The sequence below is a fragment of the Drosophila miranda genome, chromosome 4 (genome assembly GCF_003369915.1).
Source record: "Drosophila miranda strain MSH22 chromosome 4, D.miranda_PacBio2.1, whole genome shotgun sequence".
NCBI classification, from domain to species: Eukaryota; Metazoa; Arthropoda; class Insecta; order Diptera; family Drosophilidae; genus Drosophila; species Drosophila miranda.
The window spans coordinates 9,699,184-9,720,193 of NC_046677.1; the positions used below are offsets into that span (position 1 = coordinate 9,699,184).

Consider the following 21,010-nt stretch of genomic DNA (forward strand, 5'->3'; position numbering starts at 1 on the left):
CCGATGTTTCAAAACTTTCCCATTTGATTATAAAACCGAATATTCAACAAAGGAAAAATTAAAGTTGAGATTTCATAGCAGTCTTTTACATATCACTGTAGATATCATTAGAGATAACTAATATTTCAAATAAGTACTATTTGTCAATGCTTTGCAAAAACCAAAATGCGGCTTAGTCGCACAGGTGAAAGTCTATTACGTTTTCGACTTAATATGTTTCAGCCGCTGAGTACACCCGTTCAAAATACACCCAGAAGATGTTACACTTGGCTTGTTTCCCAGAGGGCAATGCCGGCTAGCTGTCGACCCCAGGGCTGGGTAGTTCCCCTTGCCCGCCAAATGTAGACAAAAAAGGAGACATACTACTTCTCGGGACATCAAAACTAACAACAACCTAACAACAACCTAACAACAACAAAGAAAATCATAAACAGACGGCTATCAAGTGGGTGAAGCTTGGGTGTTATCACTTCGCGCGCCCGCCCTACCTGTGACCAAACACAACGTTCATTTTGGCCACCCTCTGCTGGAACGGTAACGGCTGGCCTAATCCATGGCTTACGCCACGCGTCCTCCCTCTATTTTAAATTTAATGCATCATGCTTCAATATACATATATCCAAGCTTTAATAATCGTAAATTGACAATTTCATCTTTCTCATTAATAAATAGCTATACTCAAAATTATCACTAACCACTAAGAAACACCAAAACGTTCGACACAAAGGCAAACAAGGAAATAACTGCTGAAATTTCGTTCAACCAACAGGGATACCCTCACCCATACGTAATGGAATATGTGTAGATGAGTGGATCCAGTTTTACGGGAGTTAATTTAACTCGGGCCCCTACGGAGACTTAACCTACCAAGAGCTCTTGTTAAGGGTCCCCGGGACATAAACAATAAACAATATTTTTCCACAAATCGCTCGACCAAATACGGTGGACTGATGGGACCCCCGCGTCACCCACTAAGGGTTAATCTTCTGGCACTGAACAGCTGATCGCAGATTTAGGTTCGTGAAAGGTGTTGGTGTTTTTACATATTTTTTTTCAATGGCCAAGATTTTACGTTAAACGGTTTAAGCTAATACTAATTACTAAATAAAGGACAACACACGGAACAAAATAACATTTAATGTGGAACGGTGTTTCGAGTGCGGATTATGTTTTTTTTCTTTAAGTTCAAACGACGTGGGCGATCGCTGGCCGTGGCCGGTCAGCCCTAAATTTATATAGGTCCGTGTATACGTGTTCGCGTGTGTGTGTGTGTGAATAGGGTTTCGGGGTTTTTACTTGGTGAATGAGACCAAACGTGTGGCACGCACTGGAAGGCGATGCAACGATCGTGCGGTGTGGCTAGAATCGCCCTGGCAGCTAAATCGTCCTCTTTCACCCTCCCCCTTCACACGTCCCGCGCTACTTGGCTCACACACGCGCAACTGGAACGAACTCACTCAGGTTCCGTTGGGCAGTCTTCTTCTCTGCAGTCGACTTTCTCGAACTCCAGTGTCCCTCTCCAGGAAACCTTCTGGCCCGGTTCTGGTGGCTATATTCCTTGCCGGCTGTTAGTAAAATTTTCTGCATTACAACCTATTTTATCGCCCGCCTTTTCTGTACTCACTTCAAACTTTCTGTTTTAAGCACAAAATTTCAAATTTCGACGTTACTCCGTCCACGCTCCACGATTTCCATAATCCAATCCACGTTTTCTAATATTTTCACTCCTATTTATCCCCTTTTCCCTTACTAATACATATAACTAATCCTATTCTCTTCCTTATATCCCCAGTAACGGCTCCAGCTCCCCCCGATGTCACCATACACCATCGAGCCTCCCTGGACTTCCGCTAGATGGCGCGTCGCCCTCAGCCCTGGCCACCTATCGTTCAGGTGGGACTGGAACAAAGATGCCATTAACGTCAAAAATTGCATTGCAATTTTGTATAAATTAGGATAGGTACTTTTCATACCGTCCCAAAAACACGCAGGATTGCTTTCAAATGAGGCAGGCATTGCTGTGTTTGCTGCTTACAAATTTGAAATTAATTGATCGATGTTTTGCAAAACATCGATGCATCGCTCAACATCGGTAACAGCAAAAACATCGGAAAACATCGGTAAACATCGGCAAAAAAACATCGATGCTCGATGCATCGAGGTTTTTGTACATCACTAAGCAATCATTGCAATCAGTTGTAAAAAAATATGAGCGGAGTAAGAAAAGGTGATGCAAAGTCCGGCCGGCAATGCATTGTGAAGACATGCCAAAAATCAAGGCGTACCAATCCTGGTATAAAAATGTTTAATTTTCCGCCTGCAGACAGCATTTTTGGTCAAATTTGGCGCGAAAAATGTTGTGTTGCACTGGAGAATTATGAACAAAACCTGATTATATGCGATGATCATTTTTCTAGCGCATATATAGGGAAGAAAAAGTTGAAAAGCGAAGCTATTCCAACTTTGAACTTAGAAATTGAACTGGAAAATAATTCTGTTGAATTTATTGAGCCCGAAATTGTTGTAGAAAAAGAAGTATCTATATGCGAAAAATGTAAAAAAAATTCTAAGTCAAATAACTTTTATAAAAAGAAATGCAACAGGCTTCTGGCAGAAATAAAAAAGTTAAAAAAAGAACTTAAATCTAAAAAATATATTCCTAAAAATAAAAAGTATGTTGTCAGTCAGAAAATAATAAATAATAAATAAAAAGTCAATAAATAATACAACCAACGACTTTTTGAACCAAAAAACCAAAACAGAGCACCAAGATAAACCAAAAAATCGGACCATCCAAATTCAAGTCGAGCATCAATGTGCTGAGTCATTCCAGATGGCTTCCCCTCGTCAACGATTCATATTTTGTTTTTGTATTCTTTCTCTCGAGACACACCGACTCGACGCTGACCGAGGCATTGACGAAGCCGAGTAGCATTTCGGAGGCGAAGGTAGCGTAAAAGAGAATTGAAGTACTAGCCCCGCGCGCCCGTACCAAGAAGCGTCAAACGAAAATTGAAAAAGCATTTGTTCCTCATGCAACATCTTGGTATTGTATAGTCTTTTATATAGTCCATTTATATTTATGCATATTTATTTAAGTATATACATATATGTATATATTTTCTTATATTGTATACATATTTAGATACATCATTGTTTTAGTTACATATAATAAACAAAAAAGTCGAGAACCGACGGCGTTTGCATAATTTTTATAATTTATAATAAACCTGTTTGAAATAAGGAAATAAATGTGTAATTATATTATTGTAATATTTTATATTTTGTGGTATAAATCAAACAAATAACAGCTTTTATTTCATTTCCTTCGCCCTAGTGTACCATACCCCCACCACCTGCCCAGTCCATCAAAAGTCCCAAAACAAGAACCAAACTCAAATTTCAGTTCTAGCGGCCAGCAATACTAAACACACTCACGCAAAGTACGTGAGAATGCATGTGCACCCATACACTAAAACATGCTGGTGGCAAAACAGAACCAGACCTGAGAGAGTTCAAAAAATCTGAAAAAGCATACAATCACATAATTTTGTCGAAACATATTGCGTGTGTACTAACACATGCAAAGATGTTCTCTCTGCGCTCTCTCTCTCATGATGACGTCACTCTGGGGTACTGAACGCGCTAGCCAGTGTGTGACGCTTTCGTTGTATGAACTGGCACATCTATGTATGTATGTATATTAGATTTGTGGTAAAAGTGGATGTGTGTAACGTCCAGAAGGAATCGTTTACGACCCCATAAAGTATATACATATATTCTTGATCAGCATCAACAGCCGAGTCGATTGAGCCATGTCTGTCTGTCCGTCTGTCCGTCCGTCCGTCTGTCCGTCTGTCCGTCCCCTTCAGCGCCTAGTGCTCAAAGACTATAAGAGCGAGAGCAACGATGTTTTGGATCCAGACTTCTGTGATATGTCACTGCTACAAGAATATTTCAAAAATTTCAAAACCACAAAGGGCGAAAATCTGTGGCATCCACAATTTCGACGATACGAGAAAACTAAAAACGCAGAATCGTAGAAGATGACTATATCTTCTAGAGTGCAAAATCTAAACCAGATCGTATAATTATTATAGCCAGAATCAAGAAAACAATTTCATTCTTTCTCGCTCTGTCTCTCTCTAACACACAGGTTTCATGGTCGGTTTTGCCAATTGCAAAATATGAGTTCAGAACCTATAAGAGCCAGAGCAACCAAATTTGGTATCCACACTCCTGTGATATCGGACCTTGACCATTTTGTGTCAAAATTTCGCCACACCCCCTTCCGCCCCCGCAAAGGACGAAAATCTGGGGATATTCACAAATCTCAGAGACTATTAAGGCTAGAGTAACCAAATTTGGTATCCGCACTCCTGTTAGATCTCACTATAAAACGTATATCTCAAAATTTCGCCCCACCCCCTTCCGCCCCCACAAAGGACGAAAAACTGTTGCATCCATAATATTGAGGATACAAGAAAACTAAAAACGCAGAATCATAGATAATGATCATATCTAAATCTGAATCAGATCAGATCATTTTTATAGCCAAAAGGAACAAATCAATTTGCAGTGGCTACGCAGCGCCCGACGTCACGCTCAGACTGATTTTTTGTCTCTCTCGCACGCACTCTTTGTCGTGTCGTTTAATATTAGCGGCGTCTGCCGGAGGAGAGCCATACTGACTTAGTATCGGATATAACTGTAGAGTTGCGATGTCCGCAGCAACTCACAACGTTCCCCCTCGTTATAATTATTCCCGGTCGCAGCTGCATCTCACAACGTTCCCCCTCGTTTCTAAGTGCGTTTACGACCGACCCGTGATAGGAACTATCGTATACTATCGTTTTATATTAAATTTACCTGATTTTCTTTTCAGATTCTGCTATTTTAATTCTTTTTAAGTCCACTAGTATGTCTTACTGTAGCCTCGAATAAATTGTGGTTTCCTTCAACGCGGTAAATCGTTGAACCATTCCCTTGTAGAGATTAAAAGAGCCATTCGGCATAACGAGCGACCAGGGCACTACGAAGAGCTCAAACGTAAAAAAATATACTTACTTTCGAACCTTAGGGTTTTTAATGATCAGCCATTTGTACTCATCTTCGATCTTCCCATTTCTCTCGACCGTATCACCACCACGCTGGAAAGTGCTAGCAATAGCTGGCTTCAAAATGGACGGGACTAGCTTCCGTTTCATTTACTTGCGTGTCGTGCCCATAGCGCAAGCACTTCCGATTGATGGTGCCCGTTCCAAACTGGGCTTAAACAAAATAAACGCGGCATTAAGTATCGTCCTGCAAAGGACTGTGGATATGGGCATAGCAGACAACCAAATGGCTAGTGTCTGCGATGATTGCCCAGACAATGGGCTAGCCGTTTCAAATGCCAATTGGGATTTTCCAGCTTTGTGGGATTTCACCCATCTAGATAGGATTTTTTACGGCAACAAAAAAGTACAAAAGAAGGGCCCTTCTTCGATATTGTTCTAAGAAAATTATACAATTCGAGCTTCACGCCAACGAATTGGAGGGACGTCTTCGATAATTTGCCTGATTATCACCCAATAGTCCCCGAGGAATATCAACAATATTATCCACCAGAGCTATTCAACATCGAAAAGATGGTTGACAAATTTGTTTCGTTTCCGCGCGCAACCCCATTGGAGCTGAGGGAAGTATATTCCAATAAGCTCGAAACAATGGGTTTCATCATTAAAAGGCTTGCGGCGGACATTATAACTCTATTCCCTGCAATTTTCTAGAGTACAGTGCGACTGTTACATAAGGATTTATAAAGATTTTGTGGCGATGGCGGCTGTTGATGGGGCGACTCATCCATGATGTTCCACCAGTGCGGCCCCTGCGGAAGGTTGGCTCGAAGCCCTAGGTCCAGCGATGATAATGACGAATACCTGGAAAAAGGGAAGTACTAATTCGACGATTAATGTTACATTTATTGTTAATACTGCAAGGTGCACATGTTCGCAAGGTGCTTTGGGGCCCGCCCTGAAAGTAAATATAGTGGATTAGGCCTATTGGGGACACCACTTTAAAAAAACGCACCAAAAACTCGACCTCTTGGGTGGTGTGGAATGAGATTATTTCCATAATCTGGTGCGACGTACACGGATCGGATGCCTCTCCGCTAAAAACTTGACTGCTGTTTCATCAACGGGATAGCCAGACGCTAGAAACTTCGCCATAAGAGCAGGAGTTGCCTCAGGGAATATATTGGTGGACTTTCGCTTTTCCACAACCATGTAGAATGCGTTTCAGTGTTGCCATCGGGCTTGACTTCTTCCGTGCTTATTTGTTTGGGTTTCGTTTCCTTGTCCGCGTACCGGGAAAAAGAACTTTCCCATTCTGACAATAGTCGAGAATTAGCCAAAAATGTATCATACATTTGGTAGTACTTATACTTACTTGGCCTATTCATGCTGAAACTCTTCCGCTTTTGGCATACAGAGCAACTTGTCCTTCGTTCATTGGGGAAAAGCGCGCATCTTAAACTGGTGTCGCCTTCGGACCTGGGGTCCTTGCAGAAGGCATTGTGGTAGTGGCACACTCGTCCAGAGTCTTTTCGCTCCATCTTCATCCGCAGCTTGGTCGCGTTACACCTCAGGTAGGTTCTATATTGCATTTTTAAAGTCTTTAAAAGGGAGTGCTTGACGGCTTCCCTGCGAGGAGAATACATTTTATTATGCAGAGATTTTCAATAATTTTTAGCTATGCTTACTGCTTACTATTTAATTTCTTCGATGGAACCATTAGAGCTAGATTCTTTGGCTCGGAGCGCGAGAATATTCGAGGAGGTGCCATGCTCCGCAATGAAAAAAAATTGTACAGTTCCCGGCCATCGGAGAGCAGCGCGGCCGATATGCAAAGCTGTAGAAATGGTGAGTAGGATATTGTTAGTTTAAGAATTTGGGCAGATATCGTGTCTTTCCACTCACCTTGTTGATGGGACACTGAAAGTCCTCTGGCCGCTTCCAGCAGTCGGCCTCATTGTCACAGGTGGTACCATCGCAGACCAGAGCCTTGTCGCTGCCCTCGGCTGACTGTCAGCTGAACTGATCCGCCGGGCGGTCCTTTCGTCACAGCGCCAGAAGTCGGATATACAGTCTTTGTTCATGTCACTACTGCCGCCACTTAAAATTATCTGGCCGGATACACGCCGTAGTTCTCCTTGTCCTCCATCATCAGATGCTTGGGGCACGAGCAGACGTCGTGAATACTGCGTGTCACACGCCGCTAGCTATGCCGTTGTGAAACAAATTTGGACGACTGTGCCGCACTTTTGCTTTCGGTGTCCACACGGCCCGGATGTCGGTGAACTGCGACAGACGATACAGCTCCACGGAACGACACTCTCCGTTGATCGGACTGTTGGTCCAGGCCAGTGCCGTGACTCCTTCCAACTCCACACGCTCATTGCCATCGATGCGGGCCCGAATGGGCCCAGGAAGCTAAAAGAGGAAACGTTTTAGATCACAGCTGAATAGGGAGAGAGAGCTTCACCTGGGCACGGATATTTTTTCCGGACACCGGCAGCGGCACATTCGGGCAGTCTGGCGTAGCTGGGTGGGAATCGAATCTGAGCTCCCGGCCATGATTATAGCTCGGATCCGGCGTATGGAGTCCGAGGGGAGGGGGGCGACCTCTGTCCGGCTGTCCACCCCACCCCTTCCAGGATGCGCGCCCTCGGCATTGTCCACTCTGCACAGGAATTTTCCTTTTTTCCACCACGAGTCGACGAAAACAGCTGTTCGGCTGCACCAGCACCGCCCCCTCGGCACCTTGACAACGACCAGCAACGTAATTTCTGTTCTTCTTCTTCATTTTTCTGACATTTTTACGTAGTTTTTGCCCTTTTTAAAATATACCGAACAATACTCGAAATATTCTACGTTTTTGGTCTTCCGTCAAATATTACTAGCTATATAGATCTCTCAGCCATGCCCACATAATTTTATCCAATCAATGAATCAATTTTTTACTTGAGTGGCATAAAATTATGTGGGCAGACCTAGTAATATTCGACGGAATATCAAAAACGAGGAATATGCATGATGGAACTTGAATAATTCGTCAGTATATTTACGGTATATTTTGAAATGAGAGTCAGACCGTATATTCTATCTGAATATCCGCGGTCACACTAATATTTACACTGCAGTGGGCTTTATTTATAAATAATTGCTAATTCTAGCAATGGCCGCCGCCCCGTTGAGTGGCCACGAGGCCAGTGCCACCGACTGGCATCTGTGGTGCCGCCTCTGTGCCAAGGACGACCTGCACGGGAACATCAATGTGTTCCTGAAGCACGAGCACACGGGCGGTCCAGGAGATGGCCCTGCCAGCGATTTGGCCCTGGCCACAGCCATCGGCAAGTACTTTTGGGTGGATGTAAGTGGCACGCACAGGCCATATATCCAAAACATCCTCAAAGCAGTATTCATCATTCCACACAGATAACGCGTAGCGAGGAGCTGCCAAAGATGATCTGCTCCGACTGCCTCACACTGGTCACAACTTTGGTCAACTTCTCGGAGCGCATAACCCGCGTGCAGAAGCTCTACTGCATTCTACAGACCACTGCCAAGCAGGATCATGTAAATCTGCAGGAGCTTCGTTCGAAGTTTGGGCTGCTGGAGGAGGAACCAGAGACCCTTACAGAAGTCCACTATGTAGAAGAGAAACCCAAGTTGGGGGCCCAGGGTGACCTGCTCATAGAGGAGTCTACATTTGACATGAAAAACCCTCTAAATGAGACGGTAGATGATAAGGAAGAAGAGCTTGAGGCAGCAACAAGTAGAAGCGAGGAGAACGAACCCGATTCGGATCAGGAAATTGACGAGGAGGAGGAGGAGGAGCAGGAGCAGGAGTACGAGGAAGTGGATGAAAATGCTGTCCTGCTGAAGCTATGCGATGCATATGGGATAACAGAGGATAATTCCTCACGGGACAGCCACAAATGCCCCCGAAGGACGCCTACAAAACAGAGCAAATCAAAGGAAGACCCCGACAAAGCACATCAGTGTACCATATGCAGTCGAGCATATGCCAGAGCCAGCACCCTTAACCGCCACATGCGGCAGGATCATGACAGGATCTACGAGTCCAATCTGTTGGCGTGCCAGGAGTGCCCGAAGAAATTCCGCACTCGCTACCAGCTGGAACGGCACAGCCAGGGCCATCTGCCGATGCCCAAACGCAAGGTGTTTCCCTGCGCCAGCTGCGACAAGATGTTCGCCAGCAATGCCTCCGCCCTGCAGCATGCCCAGTACCAGCATTTGGATGAACGTCCACGTCCCGTGATCTGTGAGCAGTGCGGAGTGCGAGTCACTTCCATCAGCAACCTCAAGGTGCATGTACTGACGCACACGGACCACGCGCCCTTCGAGTGCGATGTGTGCAAGAAGTGCTTCAAGAGCGCCAGTCGGCTGAAGCATCACAAGGAGACCCACGATCCGCACAAGTACATCTGTCCCGAGTGTGGCATGCAGCTGAATTCGCGCACCACCCTCAATCGCCATCGACTGGTGCACACGGATCAGATGCAGCACAAGTGCGACTACTGCGGCAGGGAGTTTAAGCGGGCCAAGGCCCTCAAAAATCATCTCATACTGCACACAGGACTAAAGCCTTACTCCTGTGATTTTTGCGATCGCACGTTTGCCAATGGGTCGAATTGTCGCACGCACAAGAAGAAGTCACATCCCGAGGAGTTGGCCGCCCAGGAGGCGGCTGGCGGGGCCAAGACATGCAATCGGAATATACCCAAACTAGAGGCGCTCAAAGCTTTGTGAGTACTCCAACGAATACTCGATTAAATTGGGTCTAATGTCATTGTTTCTTTACCATTTTGTAGCACGAAAAACAAGGATAATTTATCGCCTGTGGCCACCAAGCAGAGCGGTTGCTTTGCCTTTGGCAAGAAGCCCAAGCCGCAGATCAAAGAGGACGTTAGTCCGCCTGCAGCAGAGCCTGTCGTCGCGGCTGAAGCCGAAACCGAAACGGAGTCTGAAGTCAAACCCCCAACAACGGCCATACCCACGATAGATACTATTTACAACCACATTATGATTGATTACCATTAAGTTTTGTTTTATTTTTGTGTATTTTAAATTGTTTTCTAAGAAAAAGTAATGTAATTTACGTTAAGCATACATTATTTGTAGCTTCTTCTGATTGTGTATAATTTTAATTGTAAAACCCCTTAGATTAAACATATATTTATGGAATATCGACTATAGATTCGGCGGGAAAAATGTTTCAAAAGGATTCGGCATGTGCTGCTGCGCATGTCCTCTGTATGTCAAAGAGCCGGAGACAGAGCCACCCCCCATTTAAGTGGAGACGAGAGTCCTAGTATAAAGGAATTTAGTTCAGTTGACAGCGTGCGCTTTCCTCGTGTCCTGCTCTCTCTCTCTCTCTCTATGAATATTTGTTTAAACCTTTTTCGTGAAGTGGAAAATGTGTAACAATTTTTGGAAAACAATTAAATATTTAGTCTATAAAATGGCCATTCCGGTCCATAAACACACATCTTAATAATCAAAAAACTTCTATATCGGATATTATTTGAATGGGAGCCGAAAAATCAAAAAAAAATCGATTTATCCCCAATAAAAACAAAGTGCATTTAAATAGCCATTAAAAAACCTTATTGCATATCTAATAAATCAAAAGTTTATTACAAATTGATTAAAATATAATAATGCAGTGATACTGTGCAAACGTAAAAGCTTTAAAAACGAAAAAACAAAAGAATTAGTAAACTACAAATAAATAAAAATTATCGCAAATAATCGCTTTAAAACACAAATAATTATACAAATATTGTAAGTAATCTAGTGAAAGGTTTAAAATTGAATTGTATTTTACATACAAAACGTATTTATATTTAAATATTTAAATAAATTCAAAGTGCCTGTTTGCCATCCCTGGTTCCCCCGACTCAGCTGTTCTTTAAACTGGATCGGTGTAGTTCATTTTCGCTCATTCACTTTCAAACCATTTCTATTTGGCGCGCACCACTCGACTCTCTTCAAATCTAGGGCTCTCTTTTTCGTTAAAATTTATGTTTTCAGGCCTGAGGGTCCTAGCCAGCTAGTAATCTTTAACCGAAATCGAGGAAATATGATGGAATACGAATACAAATAATTCGTCGGTATATCTTTGGTATTTTTTGAGACTGACGGTATATTTCTGAGGGTCAGACCGTATATTTTATCGCTCAGTCCGCGGTCACACCGAATTTGTGTTTGTTGCGCGAATTATTTGTCAATAATTGTTTTTAGACTGTTCCGTTTGTGTTTAATCTCTCCCCCACTATCGCAAGTGTGTTGTGTCAAAAAAGTTGAATGAAATACGACTGTTGAGCGCCAAACGTTTGCTGTTGTTGCACATGCTACTATCTAGTCGGCGTTTTCCACTTGTTTTTACGCACACTACGCGCCCGTTCATGTGCGCGCGGTTGTATGCGTGTGTGTGAGTGTTGTGTGCTAAAAAAATCGATTCAATTGTAAGTTTTTTGTCTTTAATTAAAGATTAAAGTAATTCTAAGCCACAAATATGCGACATGTGTGTGGCCCGCAGCATAAATATCTTGTTATGCTGCCACTCGTTGTGCTTGGGGCAGGGGTACTGCCTCAAAACGGGTCCAGAGTGTGTTGCGTAGGCGGACCTGAAGTCCGTTTACTATAAGAAAATTGGGGCCCCCAAATCGGTTTACTATGTGAAGAAAGAGGTTTACACTAGCAAAAACAGAGACTGAAATTGGTTTACACTAAAGAAATGAAACTGCAAGTCGTGGTATGCCAAGAAAATGGATTATAATGCGGCCCTGCTAGAAGAAAAGTGCAAAAGAAATGGTTTAAAAGTAATGCAAATTTACTTAAAATCGGTTGTCTATAAAAAATACGCGCGTGAAAACGTTTAAGAGTGGGAAAAGTGGACTGGAAATAGCTGCTAAATGAGATAAAAGGAACTCGAAAGGGTTTAAATCTAACAAATATGGTCGTAAAATCGTTTTAACATAAAAAAATGTTGTAAAATATGGAACAATCAGAAAAAACATACACGTATTCTTTAAAAGTGACAAAAATCGAACCAAAATTTGCCTTAAATCAGTTTAAAATATACAAAAATATATAAAAAGAAATGAACTCAAAATCTGTTTACTATAACAAAAACGCAGCAAAACTATATTGATAAAAGAAACAAGGACCAGAAAGTGAGTGTGTCAAAGAAAATGGGCTTGAAATGAACTTTCCTTCGTTTAACAACAAAAAACGACCAAATTTAAGAAAACAAACCTATAATCGAGATCGCCTCAAACAAAAATCGGCCCAAAAATCAGTTTTCATTAAGAAAATCTCTACCGAAATCTGTTTACCCCAAGAAAAGGCAACAGAAAGTGCATTCATTGTCCAAGAAATGTGAAGAAAAGTGAAGAAAATTGAGGGAAAAAGACGCCCCCCAAATAAAAGTTGATACAAAACAAAAGTTTCTCCTGTGACAAGAAGGAAGCCGCGAACCGCATTATCTTTTTGGCTTGACCCAAATTGCAACTGCCCCCCCCCCCCCCCCCCCCCCCCCCCCCCCCCCCCCCCCCCTCCCCCACCCTTAGTGGCTTCTCCTCTCGTCTTTGTTTTGTGTGTGGAAACTTCATCGTCCCTTTGTGTCGTGAGACTGTGTCCCCTCCCCCTCGCACACCCACAGTCCTGCTGCACATACTTTTTCCGTCAGTTTTCTTCATGATTTTCTTCTCTTCCCTTCTGTGTGTGTGTTTTTTTTGTATCATTTAATGTGCGGCAAGTTAATTGCCGAAAGAACTTTGCCGAGCTGTTGCTGCTTTTATCAGCAGTGTGGCAAGTTTTTTAAAGTGTTCCCTGGAACACCTCCTCGCTCCATTTACCACCCATTTGCCAGCCATTGGAAATGAAAAACTTGGGGCCGCCCCCAAGCCTCATTAGTTGGCAATTATGAGAGCGGGAGAGCGGCAGAGCAGGAGAGAGCAGCGACCAAATGGTCTGCTTGTCAAAGTAAGAAATTCCTTATTGAAATTGTTTTCTCGCCCTCCAGGGGAAAGAGAGCAGAGCGTGTCCTGTTGTCCCTGCCCAGGATCTGGAGTGGAGTGGCGGGTCGTCTCCCCCTCTGCTAATGCGGATTTTTCGCTCCGAGTTAAATGACTTTTCATTTCTGTTTGACTGATAGAAAAGCGGACGCCTTTCTAATTAGATGGCTTACAGACCCTCCCCCGATATCGGGTGTCCCATAATCCCTAGTGTCCTGCAAATGGACTGCACTTGGCCAGGAATCGTTTCGCAGTCTGTTTCAAGGGTGGCTTGCCGCCTCCCTGTTGCACATCCCCTTTCAATGCTTTTGATTGCGAGGGTGGCAGGGATTCTAGTTCTTAGGGGTTTCTAGTTTTAAACTACTTCAAGGCTGTGTTTGCAATAGGGAAAATGCAACAAAGAATGTCCTATAGGAACGATTTTTAGGGATGCAGTGGGATATTATTAAGGGACGCAATGTATTTATGTTGAAAACAGATCTAAGAGATCTAAGACATTGGGACACCGGCTTGCTGCTTCTGGGACTCTGTCGTACAAGCGTAGTACGCCTTCGTATTGCCCCCAGAATCTGTGCCTTGTGCAGTCACCACAGGGAAAGTCAATAATAATGTTGTTCAAATGGAACTCCTTCGCCAGGCTTAAAAAGTCCACCATTTGGATGCCAAGGCTGCCCAGGGGAATGGGCGGCCACATCACCAGATTTATCTTACAGAATGATTCATCCTCATCTTCGTCTGTGATCTCGTCCACGGGGCCGAAAATCGTCTTGATGAGTGAGGGAGAAGCCGCAAAAAAAGTCTCGATCAATTTGAAAGTCGGGAGAACCTGGCGTTGGCCATCGCTGCCGAAATGTGCAATTGCATTGATCCCCTCGTGCTTGTAGAGATGTTCAGGGTGAACTTATTGTCCATCCCCTGCAGTATCTGCCATCTATTCGAATGCCTTTCGAGGTTAATTTGGGCTGGAAATCAAGAAAATATATGAGCCCTCATGGCAGGCATCGCGGGCGGGATGGGTGTCTCCCACATACCGGCACAATTGTATCGATCAGGCGCTCATAGCCGCATGGGAGCCGTATGGATAATATTTCTGTTGCCGGTATATCCTTTAAGACCGTCAAGACATTGCCAAACATCTGCCGGAATAAAATAATAATTTTCGCGCGTGGTTTTCACTAATTTTTGAAATAGCCTCCGTCCTTCATGGTGGCACCGATTGCCCAGAGTTCTGTTGTCCTTTAGCTGGACTTTATAGCATGATAGACAAAACGCAAAATTAGTGTTCTCTCAGTACGTCTCCCGGCTATCAGTCGAATAATTGAGGCACTAACTATTTGTGACAAAAATGTGACACAAAGCCAGCCAGCAAATCGGTTCTAAAAAATTACAACAATCGATAATCTCTGTCGCAGCGCTGCTTCCAGCTCAACTGGAAAGCCAACTGGAGGCATACATACATATATGCAACCCCTCTCTCTACCAGTGCCTGCTTTTCCCCTAAGACTGTCTGTGTTTAAAGTCGAACGTTATACGGCTATCAATAAATTAAATATTTTAAAGTAAATTCTAATTGTGGAGAACGATAAGTGCCTTCCGGTAATGCAATAGTTTGGCAGATAAAGAAACGACAGAGAAGATATATATTTATCCGAATTTACTATACAAATAGAGTGGCAGTATATCCGGGACTATCAAAAGGATTGATAGGGGTTGTTCTACCACATTATTGTTGTAGTTTTGGTTTATTTTTTGAGGGAAAGTCAAATTTGAGATCAATTTATTAAATAATAAATAATAATAAATATAGATATAAGGCTATATTTGCGATAACCAAAGCATGGCTGTATATATTCATACATATATGTATTTCCTTGAAAAGAAATCCCCCTCTAGATGAAATTTGATTTATATTGTTTCTAGAGTTCGTCTCTAAAATATTTTAGAATCAATTTTGCTAAAAAGTTGTCCATTTTTGCTTGGAAATATATTTGTAAAAATAGTTCTGATTTATTTTAATTAGAAAATCCCCCTTTAAAGCACTTTATTTGGTAAAAAACCATCCTTTAATCATCTGAAATTGTTTTTTATGACTTCATGAATACCTGCATGATTATACAACCTCTAGTAGATTTTTTTTTAGCAGCATTCTTTATCTCCCCCGAAAAACCTTTATTTTATCTACACTTGTATCTCATTTTATTGCACGACACCTTGTTATCTAACGCAATGAAACTTTTTCAAGTAGTTTTTTTATCAGCACTAAGTCGTCTTTAATCTGGGGAGGGGGGAAAAGTGCTGCTGCCCGCTCCCAATGCCCAATGCCCAATGCCCGCGGCCTTGTGGTAGTCCCTGCTGTGACCCATAAAAATCAAAGAAGAAAACCCTTGCCGCCCATTCCATTCCATTCCGTTCCATAACTTTGGACGTTAGTCAATTCCATTTGCTATCTATTCGCCTCAATCACTGGCTTTCTTGGCCTTTGAACAGCCAGCCCGTCAGCCATTCGGCCAGCCATCGCCTACGCACCGCATCGCTAGCCCCCAAAATGTAATCCACTTGACATATGGGATACTTAAGAGCCTTGGCCCATCGCCTTCGCCCTCGCATTGGGATGGGGCTCTGGCTTTAGCTTTGGTCAACTTTGTGTCACAACTGTCGGCGGGTATTTCCAAGTGTGAGAGAGTAGTGCTTCTAGCAGTTTGTTTACTTCACTTTAGTGCTGGCTTTCGATGCCATTAAATACTGTCATGAATGGCGTAGAAATAATATTTTTGGAAATGCTAGAGAGGGAAAAAGCAAATTTTAATGAAATTTGAATTGAATGAATTCTGCAAAGTGGAGATTTTTTGTATCGGTATCTTTTGGGCTATTTAAATATATATCTGTCTGATTAGTGTATGGAGTGTAGTTGGTTGGTTGTGATGTGATTTCTGGAGTGAGGATGGTTCCTGCCTGCGCCTGATTTGTGACAGGTTCCGCCACGTCACCCTGAAAACCCTATACTATAAGTGCTCATACGTTTATTATTTTGTCTTATTAAATTTTTTCATATTTTAGTAAGGAAACTATATTATTTAATATCTACCGGTGCATTGGTTTTCGACTATTTCAGTGTCAGATCTTTCAAATTTTATCAGCCCCCGATTTTACACAAATTTTACTTACATTTTACTTACATTTTACATACATTTTACACGGGTTAATTTCTGAGCTTTTGCCGGTTTCCTTAGAGAGAGAATTATTCTCTTGCCTTGCCATAAAACTAAAAGCTTTTTGGAGACTTTTTTAATGAGTTCTATTTGTGTTGACATATGGAAAGCCATTTGGTATAAAATGTTATATGTAGTACACTTTAATGATGGTAACTTGGGAAATATAACGCAAGTCCCAGACATCTAGTACTCTACTATCTACTCTATCCCTGAACTCTAGTTATATTTTCTGTCTTTGTTTCTTATTTTTAATACAATTTGTAATACATTTGTTCACTATAAATCAGAAATATGTTTATAACAGTTTATATTCTCTTAAATGGCAGCTTTTTTAGAGCTGTCTTGATTTAAAACGCCAATAACTGGCGCCATCAAGTCGTGTCCAAGTGAAACTTTAAATTAGGACCCAAATTCTAGGAGCAAAATATACAATTTGAATCTTTAGGAATATAAAAAAATAAGAATAAAAGGTATTTTAAGAGTTCAAAATCTGTAGTACAAAGAAAGAAAATTCGGAGGAAGGACGTAATTTCTTTTCCTCAGGGCTCCTCATCCTCGTGACGTTTATATTATCAAAACCGCTGACCCAAAAATTAATTAGGAGGAGGGCCTGGTGTAATTTGTGTCCGCTGTTTTTGACTGGCGCTGGTCTTGTTTATAAGTCTTTTCTTCTTATATTTTTCCGCGCTCTTTTATAAAGCGTTAAAAACTCTTATAAAAAATTAAATGTTTGCTACATGAAAGCATTATACATAATACAATAGCAAGAATTTATATACCCCTGAAATGTTGATATTCTTTGCCATAACACATCCTCTTTTTCCATATTCCTCATTGCCATAAACAGGCATTCTCCTTTGGAAAATTGTTATATTACTTTGCCATAAAACACCCCTTCGAGAGCTGTTTGGAAAGTACTCAGTGTCCTACCCCTAAGGTTCACTAGAGTGACTATTTTGCTAGCCCTATTCCTTCCCTAGCCATAAAACACACCCCTTTGAGAGCTGCTTGGAAAGTTGCTCGATTTCCTACCCCTAAGGTTCACTAGAGTGAGCACTTTCCCCCATATAAAACCACCCCTAACATTGGAAAATTAATTGAGTTTGAGTTTTGGATGTTTGGTACATAGAATGAGTGGTTCTCTCTGTAAAATGAGTGGCGCGTAGCTTTCCACTCCTTCGAATGATTTTGCACTCCTACGAATGGTCTCACAACCGTCTCACTCATTTGCCAACCAAATGAATGAGTGATTCCCACAATTCACACATCCCAAGAGGCCCTCCTCCTCGTTTGCCTTGCATTCCGAGTGGCACGCATATAAATTGCACGTTATTATCCCCGGTGCAAGTGCAACAACTGCCATGCCATGCCCACACTCTGCCGTATATCCCTTGACGGTCACAGTTTTGTGCAAAAAAAGTTTTTTGCATTTCCCCACTAAACACAGGAGAGAAAAAAAGTGAGAGATGCGAAATAAGCTGCAGGAGGAGCAAAAAAAGCAATGCTTTTACTTTAATTAAATGCGTGCGTGTTGGGCCAAGTCCCAATTTAGATTTTCCTCTGACTTTGTTTTTTCTATCCCCCAGATGTACCAGTACCTCCCCTCCCCTCCTCCTCCCCCGCGTAGGTTGTATCTTCTCTTGCAGTTCTTTGATTAACGGCAGGCGCTTTGGAGTAGCCTCCCGCTGCCACTCCCCCTCCATCCAACGATTCTTTAGCTACTTTTATGCTGATTGAGTGGGGGCTTATCTGCATTCTGGCACGAGTCATGGGAGCTGCGTTGCGTCCCCGCACAGGAGGTAAGCCCTCACGAGTTGTAACATAACTCATCCGTTGGTCGTTTATGTCAATTGTAAGCAAATCAGCGCCAAGGCATTAAATCCATAAAAAAATGGGCCACCACCAACAAATGAAACGAAACAGAAGGGAAAAACCGCACAGAAAATTCCGAGACAAATGTTGTTATTAAAATGGGGCATAAAAAAACGCATATAGCATATGGAATATGATATCAAGGGTATTGTTCGGCGAGGGTCGTCACAGAAGTCCTCGAGAAGCGACAAAGGAGTGAAAAGGGACAGACAGAGCAGAGCCTTCATTGTACAGAAGATCTGCACAAGAAATCTTAGTTTCAAAGAGAAACAAATACCGCGGAACATATTTGCAATGATCTTGCAACCGAGGGGCGCTGCTGGATGACGGAAGAGGCAGGAAAAATGTGCAGATACGACTAAAATCAAATAGTAGTAAGGAGTAGGACTAATAAATCGAATGGTTGAAAGTGAAGAGTGGATGAGAAAATGATGGCTGTTCACTTTCGGCAGAGGGGCGCTGCTGGATGCCGCGTGACATGTTTAAAATGCAGGAAAAGATAGATATTCAGAAGTAATCCTACATCCCCAAGAGACGCAATACTAGGGGATAGATATATAAAGATCTCTCAACAGATGGGCGCTGCTGGAAGACACGTGACACCTGTAAAGTGCAGGAGAAATCGTACGTCACAAAGAAATAAAAAATATAAGCCAACAGATGATTATGGCTGATCTCCCTCAACCGAGGGGCACTGCTGTATATCGCGTGGACTCAAAATTTGTTACTAACAAAAGTTGTTCTATAAATTCCCAAAAAATTTCTCCGTTATCTTCTGCTCAACAATGTTTTGGCCCCACAATGAAGCCCCAAAGGAAAATATGGCATGCCCCGAATAAAATGCAATATTTGATGGCAAACCCTCGCATGCTGATGACCGGACAAACGTGGCGGCATCCTTTAAGCAATAAAATATCCAAGCTAAAAGCCCTTCAAAATGACAGAGAGAGAGTTGTTTGTTGGTGCTGCTTCCAGAGAGAGGGAGAGGAGAGCGGCAAGTGGCTATAAATTTAAAGTATTAAAACAGATATCGAATGGGATTATTTTTAATATATGACCGACAAAACTGCAGCGCCTGTGCGCCAGTGGCAGAGACAACAAGCGGAGTGCCCGTGCCAGTGAAAGGCTTTCCGCATTGATGCTGGCGGGGGATTTCAGGAGCCCCAGAAGTTGCGGCAAGCCAAAGGCTGCCCTGCCCTTCCATGCTGCAATTAGCCTGCTGCACGAGAGGCAGGGAGTACACCCTCATATCCTTATCCCTAGTCAAGTGTTGCTACAAATTGCCATCAGCAGCAGCAGGAGGAGCAGCAGCAGCAGGAGCCGCATCCTCTCGTTCTTCAGCTGTAGGAGCACTCCCCCTGCCTTTCCGCATTAGCATTGCCAAGTCCCTGTCCCGCTCTCCCGCTCTCTGGAAGCATCGCATCACACAGCTGGCGTTTTCCGCTGCGTAATCCTTTTATTAATCCTCGTGGCTTGGTCTAAAATCCTTTACACTGCTGTTGGCACTTTTGCAAATCATGACAAAAAAAAAAAGAAGGAAACCGCAAGCTTAAGAAAAAGTCTGTAATACAAGGCTGAAAGCCTAAGGGTTTCGACTTTATTAATGCGCAGGAAAAGGAGTTTTGAATTATGGTGCCAGAAAGAGGCAGGAGATCTATCTAGAAATTCTACTGCTTAACTATAAATCGGAAAAACCTTTCCTTAAACTAATCCAAACACAGAATGGGTTTTTGTGTCTCTTTGTAACAAAATTTCCACACCTTTTCTGGGAGTTAAAGGTCTTATTTCTTTGGGTTTCTGCCTCCCAAAGGCAGTAGAAGCTGTATTTAAGAAGATCAGAGGTTGTATTTCCTATTTCTAGCTAGATTTCGATTATCTTTTGCTTGTGGAAATTATATTTTGGAGGGCCTTTGAAGTTCAAGACCTAATTTCTGTGGTTATTGGGCTTTAAACCATCTAGAAGGAATTTAAACAGCTTCCTTGGTTAGTTGTGGAGTGGCAGGATATATTTTGTAAGCATCCTCACGATATTTACTTGATCTTCCATCGCCTTAGGGCGGATATCTTCCTTTCTAAGGCCCTTGTTTATCGATGAAAACTTTGAGACTATTGTTTTCTAAATTCTTTGCATCAAAAAAAGGGAATTTTCCTGTCATTAAGCTACAGAAGAAATCGGTAGAAAGATATAATTATGCAAAGCCAATCATTCCATAAGTTTACCATACAAAAAAACGTTTTTTTCGAGGCACACGTTGCTTCAAGGAGTCCGAAAAGCCTCTTTCGGGCTCTTGCTTTTGGGAAAAATATTTCTTGGAAAGAGACGAACTTTTTCTGTAATTAAGAAATTCATTTATTTATCAAGGACTCCTCTCCAAGGCCCAGTCTACCCCTGTGATACCCTGTTTGATTTTCTAGACAAGATAATAAGTAGCAAACATACGCAAAAAACTGTCTGTTCGCCGGTTGTACAATATCTTTGGCACCCAGTGGCTCCCAGGGAGAAATTTGTTGCAATGTTTAGCGTAGATTAAAAATTAATTGGCCAAAAGGATGGCGGGTTACATCTCTGGTGGCAGGGGGCTCTCATTTGGTCTGTCTGTCTGAGATCTCTGGAATATTTATGCGTTTTTGTTTATTTTTGTTTATTCGTCGAATTTCGTGTGGAGGAGCAGAGGAGCAGCGAGCAGCTGTGGGAGTGCTAAAAAGTATTACGCATTTCTTGGCGTATGGTTTTTTAATAAAGCGAATTAATCAAGACCTCTCTCTGGGTCGGGGTCCTGCAGTGAGGCGTGGAGTCACTTTTTCCAAGCATCCACCATCGACCATCCATCCACCA

At 42.5% G+C, this 21,010-nt stretch overlaps 3 protein-coding genes across 13 annotated transcripts in view; 2 read left to right on the plus strand and 1 right to left on the minus strand.

Moving 5' to 3' along the window:
• Positions 1–5,639: 5,639 nt before the first annotated feature.
• LOC108163885 lies at positions 5,640–7,936 on the minus strand. Of its 4 annotated transcripts, XR_001775740.2 has the most exons (6): positions 7,528–7,928; positions 6,963–7,475; positions 6,746–6,894; positions 6,433–6,686; positions 6,073–6,372; positions 5,738–6,015 (listed from the first exon to the last, which is right to left on the minus strand). XR_001775740.2 is itself a non-coding variant. In XM_017299400.2 (2 exons), exons 1-2 carry the CDS (start codon positions 7,846–7,848, stop codon positions 7,251–7,253), a joined length of 546 nt encoding a protein of 181 aa, XP_017154889.1. In that variant the 5' UTR covers positions 7,849–7,936; the 3' UTR covers positions 7,143–7,250. The 4 variants fall into 4 exon arrangements, 1 of the variants encoding a protein (XP_017154889.1); XR_004472952.1 differs by lacking the exons at positions 6,433–6,686; positions 6,746–6,894; positions 6,963–7,475; positions 7,528–7,928 and having other exon boundaries at positions 5,640–5,921; positions 5,976–6,015; positions 6,073–6,190; XR_004472953.1 differs by lacking the exons at positions 5,738–6,015; positions 6,073–6,372; positions 6,963–7,475; positions 7,528–7,928 and having other exon boundaries at positions 6,593–6,686; positions 6,753–6,832.
• Positions 7,937–8,153: 217 nt separating this feature from the next.
• Positions 8,154–10,555, plus strand: LOC108163796 (zinc finger protein weckle). Its single transcript, XM_017299286.2, has 3 exons — positions 8,154–8,415; positions 8,481–9,814; positions 9,881–10,555. The coding sequence occupies exons 1-3, from the start codon at positions 8,221–8,223 to the stop codon at positions 10,107–10,109; spliced, it is 1,758 nt and encodes a 585-aa protein (XP_017154775.1). The 5' UTR covers positions 8,154–8,220; the 3' UTR covers positions 10,110–10,555.
• A 231-nt stretch (positions 10,556–10,786) lies between these two features.
• Positions 10,787–21,010, plus strand: part of LOC108162108 (tyrosine-protein phosphatase Lar) — a 160,694-nt gene continuing 150,470 nt past the window's right edge. For 7 of the 8 annotated variants that reach the window (XM_033393464.1, XM_033393466.1, XM_033393462.1 and 4 more), the window contains exon 1: positions 11,235–11,536. The gene's annotated coding sequence lies outside the window, so the exon portion shown is untranslated. Of the gene's footprint in view, positions 10,854–11,234; positions 11,537–21,010 lie in introns of those variants that run through there. The other variant, XM_033393463.1, reaches the window with a different exon arrangement.

Coding starts and splice junctions, on each gene's coding strand:
- LOC108163885 (XM_017299400.2), bottom strand. CDS start 7,848: ATGAAGAAGAAGAACAGAAATTACGTTGCTGGTCGTTGTCAAGGTGCC. Junction 7,476..7,527: donor GAAAAAATATCCGTGCCCAG/GTGAAGCTCTCT, acceptor TTCCTCTTTTAG/CTTCCTGGGCCCATTCGGGC.
- LOC108163796 (XM_017299286.2), top strand. CDS start 8,221: ATGGCCGCCGCCCCGTTGAGTGGCCACGAGGCCAGTGCCACCGACTGG. Junction 8,416..8,480: donor GCAAGTACTTTTGGGTGGAT/GTAAGTGGCACG, acceptor CATTCCACACAG/ATAACGCGTAGCGAGGAGCT. Junction 9,815..9,880: donor CTAGAGGCGCTCAAAGCTTT/GTGAGTACTCCA, acceptor ACCATTTTGTAG/CACGAAAAACAAGGATAATT.